The sequence below is a fragment of the Prenolepis imparis genome, unplaced genomic scaffold (genome assembly GCF_030444845.1).
Source record: "Prenolepis imparis isolate NDT839.2.m4 unplaced genomic scaffold, iyPreImpa1.0 SCAF_3, whole genome shotgun sequence".
In the NCBI taxonomy this organism is placed as follows: Eukaryota; Metazoa; Arthropoda; class Insecta; order Hymenoptera; family Formicidae; genus Prenolepis; species Prenolepis imparis.
The window spans coordinates 3,212,890-3,218,968 of record NW_028141161.1 but is presented as its reverse complement, the minus strand read 5'-3'; the positions used below and the strand labels follow the sequence as shown (position 1 = coordinate 3,218,968).

Genomic DNA, 6,079 nt, shown 5'->3' with positions numbered 1-6,079 from the left:
CGCTATACCGAGTTCGTATTCATCGTGGCTCAAATCTATGGCGGGAAAGTAGTTTGCCGTGAGGACGCTACTCTTTCCAGTCAGCGTGAATGTCATAGACATATCGGCAAAACTGTTTAACGAATACTGAGTTAAATAATGCAATGTCCGTCTTTAAATTCGCGTGTATCGACCGTTCGGAGAAACTGCAAACACAATTGTCCACAGATGCTCTGATCATAAGTTTGAACAGGTGTGTGATTGTACTGTATCTTTGTCATGTTCCGCCCGAAATATTGCACCAATTCATTCGGTGGTCGAAGATTGCCAAAACTGTCGAAATATATAGCGCGATTCCCCCTCTTTCCGTACGCCACCCAATGAGTACCTGATCCTTTAGCGTTATTCAAATTTATGATGCTGCTCTCGTTTTGATATATACTACCGATCGGTAGCGAATCACGCATGAAAACACCTCTAAAGTATGGAATGCGCATACGTTTTGCCAGTTGCAACAATTGTATATTAGTAGTTTCGCCCTTTGGCATTTTTAGCGTTTCTTTGACGTTTTTTTTTTTTCTCTCCTTGAAACTCCTCGTCCACGTTTGTATGGAGCGAGATACAGTCCGTGACCTTCCATGGTGCGATTGTGACGTAACATCTCATGCAACTGACGTTGCGAGGCTTTTCCGTCGTTCACCATCTTTGCTACACCAGCCGCTCCACCAATCATGGATCCAAGCGCGCCCAACATTGGTAGAATTGGCAATATGCCACCGCGTTTCGATACCGGAAGTATCCGTTTCTTCGTCGTCTTTTTCTTTGTCTTCGTCTTCGTCGTCGTCTTCAGGCCCATACCGAGCTTCGTTTTGGTTTTCATCGCTGCCCAGATAGCTGTGGCGGCGGCTCTTTCACCGAGAGTCGAATCTCTCGCAATGATACGAGTTCGCGCTTTGTCGGCGAGTACCTTATCCGCCACGTGTCTCTCGGTGAGATCGTTGCTCCGAGAGTACGCAATATCGTGTTCACGGCACGCCGTGTCCAATGGGTTGATACCTCGATCGCCTCTGGCTAATCGCTTTTGTAGCCGCGTGCCCGGACCACAAAACTGATAGCCGGGGATATGGAATTCGATTGGAAGTGCGTTTATTGCGTGATTTAATAGTCCTCTACCTATTTTTTTCGCTGACATTCGCTGCAATCCTTTATCATCGGCGCTGGACCGTCGATGTGCGTTCGCTGCCACGGTCGATTGTAATGTTCGAAACAGCGGCGACAGGCCTGAATCTCTGGATCCGCCTTTATGTGTTCCGGAAGCTTGTCCCACACGTAGTGGATGTGATTTTCACATTGCAGTAAAACTGCTTTTGACACAAATTGTAGCTGTTCGGCGTTTAAACCGTGAATATCGGAAGCACTTGTTAGCAGAACAAACATTTTTTCGTTACTGAGCGATTCGTGGTTCCGCGCAGCTATAAATAGGCAAGCGTTTGATTCAATCGGGAAGTGGGAAAATGAGATTCGTGCGACAACCTTTGACGATACGCGTGACGAATTGCGACAGATTACGCTCGGTGGGGGACAACGCGGAGATGCGCAGACATGGTACGATGTTGCCGACTACTATACGCGCGATCGTATGCGGCCCCTCGAATTGCGGTAAAACTAACGTCTTGATTAGTTTGATAGAAAGCCTGCACGGTGTTTGCTTCGAAAACGTATACGTGTACTCAAAGTCACTGCAACAGCCGAAATATCGGTATCTAGAGAATGTGTTGACGTCGATCGAAGAAATCGGCTACTTTACATTCTCCAATAACAGTGACGTCATTCCATCGAGCGAGGCATGTCCAAACTCGATTTTCATCTTTGATGACGTGGCGTGTGACAAGCAAGATACGATAAGAGAGTACTTTTCAATGGGACGCCACTCGAAAGTTGATTGCTTCTATCTCTGTCAGACGTACGCGAGAATACCAAAACATCTTATACGCGACAACGCGAACTTACTGATCTTGTTTAAACAGGACGGTACCAACTTGAAACACGTGTAAAACGATCATGTGAATACCGACATGTCGTACGAAGATTTTAGTAAATTATGTCGTATTTGTTGGCAACAAAAGTATGGATTCCTAGTGATAGACAAGGACAGCTTGCTTACAAACGGGCGATAGAGAAAAGGATTTAACGAGTTTGCGATACCGCAAAACGATTAGTCGCTGCCGATATTCTGTCGAGAAGAGTGAAACGCGAGCACTCTGCAGACATGGCTGATAACCATAACATTCGCGAGCGTGAAAAGATTGCGAAGGAAATTGTGAAAACGAGCGAATCGATCCGTAAGAAACATCGTGCTTTAAAGACTGGTAAGATCGATGACGATATCGCAGTCAAGACTCACTTTAAACCTATTATCGAACCACTACAAAAGATTGTCGACAACGCGAGCTCGATCGCAGTGAAATACGAACCTGAGAGTAAAGCTGACGTGAAAATTAAAACGTTACCCGCTGTTAAGCGGTACGAGGAGGAGGAGGAAGATGCGACACCGAAAAAGAGAAAACGACCAAACACAAATCGCTCATCGACACCACGTACATCGGACGGATTTTTACTGGATGAACCACCGATAAGCTCTACACCGTCCACCTCTACACAGTCCGCGACAACGAGAATCCTACCATTTACAATACCCGAATCACTCGCAAACGAAAATGTTTTCGAAACCACAAGCAATTCACTTGAAACATCCGTTCGAAACACGTTACAAACGTCGGAAGGTCAAGAAATGTTGCGAGAGCACTTCGGACCACTGGGACAAAAATACATGGGCGCTCTCCTCGGTGGCGATAAAAAAAACGAGATCGATCACGTATATGGTGTCTATTTCGAAAAGGATGGAATGTTGCTCGGTAACAAACGATTTGACATGGATAAATATGATTCTATAATTATAGACAAAGTAAAGTACATTGGTACACCTGGATTATACGAGTTAGTCTTCAAGAGGATTCCCGATGATGTTATTTACACGGAAGACGATATGCAAAAATACAAGAGCATATTATTGGCGACGAACGCGCATAAACGCAAATATGATGCGCAAGGTCAATTACAGAGCAACAGGGGATACAAATACAAACAAATAATCGCACCGTTGATGTCAATTGAAAAGAAAAAATCTGGAAAGAGTGTATTCATGCCTCAAGCGATGACGCTAACCGACAATAAAATCGATTACGTGCACTGGGACGACCCCAACGAGCTAGTGGATCGGGTACGATTGCTCGATGCTTCGCGCCGAGCTGGCCACAACGCTCACGACAACGAGATCCTGTCGATCATCGAAGAACTTCGCGAAGCAGGCATTATTATAAATTAAACGGGGTCTCGGCAAAATTAATCAGTCGATCGGCGTCATTCGCATCGAAAAATGCCTATCAACAAATTTGGATTATTCGAACGGAGAAATGATGCAACTGGCACAAGCGATCATTGGGATAGATTGGTGAGAAGTTACGTGCGCGGAAACGCTCTGTGTCGTATCGCTACAGACTATGATGCAAGATCGCTCAAGATTCGTCGTGTAGCGCAACCTGAAGCTGACACTGATGCTGTCAACAAACTGTATGTGGAATCCTGCGTTAAAAGATTGATGAATCAACAGAAAGAATCAGATGAGAAGCTTCGTTCGAGAAGGACGTGCGAGCAGTACAGACTGCGATAAACGAACTTCAACGTGCGGCTAATGTTAACTCAAAAACGACTATCAACCTGAATGAGCAGCAGTGAACGGGTTAGGAGCGGCTATCGAACGGTTATCAAACATCTACGAAGGATTATCGAACTGCTATCTAACTACAATGAGTGGCAGTGGTAGTGAACGGCCTAGCAACAGCTGCGAACGAGGGTACGAACAACTCAAGCAGGGTTGCGAACGAGGCTACGAACAAGTCATTAAAGGCTACATACAAGGCTATTATCAACTCAGGAACGGCTGCGAACGGGTCAGGAACGATTGCGAACGGGTCAGGAACGGATACGAACGGGTTAGAAACGACTGTGAACAAGGCTGCGAACGAATCAAGAACGATTTTCGAATGGGTCAAGAACGAAAGTAAACAACGCAAGAACGGCTATGAACGGCTCAAGAACGGGTCAAGAACGGCTACGAACGGGTCAAGAACGGGTCAAGAACGACTACGAACGGCTCAAGAACGGGTCAAGAACGGCTACGAACGGCTCAAGAACGAGTCAAGAACGACTACGAACGGCTCAAGAACGGCTACGAACGGCTCAGGAACGGGTCAAGAACGGCTACGAACGGCTCAGTAACGGAAATGAGCGATAAAACAAGCAGCAGTAAACGACGATCGGGAAAAAAAACCGACGAAGCGATGAAACAACAGTTTGGAGAGACGGCAGTTGGTGAACGAACTGCACGCGCCGGCGAGAAAAAATTTTCCCCGAAGACATGTCATAGTGCGAGGATATGATGATCTGTGGCAAGTCGACATCGTCGAGATGCGTTCGTACTCTCGTTTCAACAAAGGTTATCACTACATACTCACCATCATCGATGTGTTGAGCAAGTACGCAGTACGTGGCAGTACCACTCAAGAGTAAAGGTGGAAGCGAGACGGCTGACGCTATCGCCGAAATAATTCGAGATAGCAAGAGATGCCCGAAAAACATGCAAACTGATATGGGGAAGGAATTTTACAACGCTGATGTGCAACGGCTTATACGGAAACATAACATCAATCATTATTCTACATATTCGGTAATGAAGGCATCGGTCGTCGAGCGATTCAATCGTACAGTGAAGAACGACATGTGGAAGATGTTTACGCTGAATGGAACTTACAAGTGGATCGACGCGTTGCCGCGACTCGTATCGGATTACAACGCGCGCAAGCACCGAACAATCGGCATGCGACCCGCCGACGTCACCCCCGCGATCGCTGATAAACTTTTAAAAACGGTATATAGTAACATAAAGATTGCCGCTCCGGCGAAATTCAAAGTAGGTGACTCGGTACGCGTTAGCAAGTACAAGAAACTTTTCGAGAAGGGTTACACGCCAAATTGGACGACGGAGGTTTTTAAGATTGTTAAAGTGCAGCGTACTAATCCCGTAAGCTATCTACTCGAGGACTATCGCAAAACATCTGTCGCTGGAGCGTTTTACGAGTATGAGTTGCATCGCGCGAATTATCCGGACGTGTATCTTGTGGAGAAAGTACTGCGCAGGAGGGGTGACGAGGTTTACGTGAAATGGCTGGGATTTGACAATTCACACAATTCTTGGATACATAAGGACAATGTGATTTAATTCATATAGACTATTTATTTTAAGAAAAATATAATGTGTGCAACGTATAAAATATATAAAATATACATGAAATATATGAAATACAAAATCTTTATTAATACAACCTTTCCTTTAATCGTTACAATATATTACACATATGTTACATAACAATATATCATACACACACACATTATACAACATTATATTTTATAAGGGTATCTGGTAATGTCCCCATGGTAATGTGTCGGTCGAATCAGGTATAATATACCGCTTATCGTCGTACGGACTTAGAGCAATTTTTGTCTCGCGGATGGTATACACTTCATGCAATTTCGATCTAATACATGACTGCTGACGTGTCATTTCAATCTCGTCATTCAGGCACCGCGTATAATCGTCGAATGTTATACTACGCGCGACGACATTACTTTTGACACCTTTTGCTTTTTTAGTGTCTTTTTTGCCGTCCACCCTCACCGCGTACATTTTTGCTCTAAGCCCGACGAATTCGGACATTATCGGGCCGTTATTCTCGTCTTTCATCAAGCCTGGCACCTTTTTGTTTGCATGCGCTATACCGTACGCGTTGTCAATTGGATAATCGCTCGTATCGAATCTAGCGATATCGCGTTTCATGTTCTCGTACACATCGTCGCACTCAATGTAATATATTAAACTGTCGGTGTCGGTGTACATTATCCGGCATCTTTCACGATAGAGCGGTGACATGTACTCGTAGTGAAATTCATACAGACACACTTTCGACATATCGAGTATACACAT

General features: G+C 45.0%; 2 protein-coding genes across 2 annotated transcripts; one reads left to right on the top strand and one right to left on the bottom strand.

Moving 5' to 3' along the window:
- Positions 1-2,248: 2,248 nt before the first annotated feature.
- On the top strand, positions 2,249-3,364 carry LOC145934260 (uncharacterized). The gene has a single exon (XM_083034626.1). It carries the CDS (start codon positions 2,249-2,251, stop codon positions 3,362-3,364), a length of 1,116 nt encoding a protein of 371 aa, XP_082890752.1.
- Positions 3,365-5,503: 2,139 nt separating this feature from the next.
- LOC145933497 (uncharacterized) lies at positions 5,504-6,079 on the bottom strand. The gene has a single exon (XM_083033231.1). The coding sequence runs from the start codon at positions 6,077-6,079 to the stop codon at positions 5,504-5,506; it is 576 nt and encodes a 191-aa protein (XP_082889357.1).

Bases quoted from the DNA above. Each gene is read 5' to 3' on its own strand.
- LOC145934260 (XM_083034626.1), top strand. From the start codon at position 2,249: ATGGCTGATAACCATAACATTCGCGAGCGTGAAAAGATTGCGAAGGAA.
- LOC145933497 (XM_083033231.1), bottom strand. From the start codon at position 6,079: ATGTGTATACTCGATATGTCGAAAGTGTGTCTGTATGAATTTCACTAC.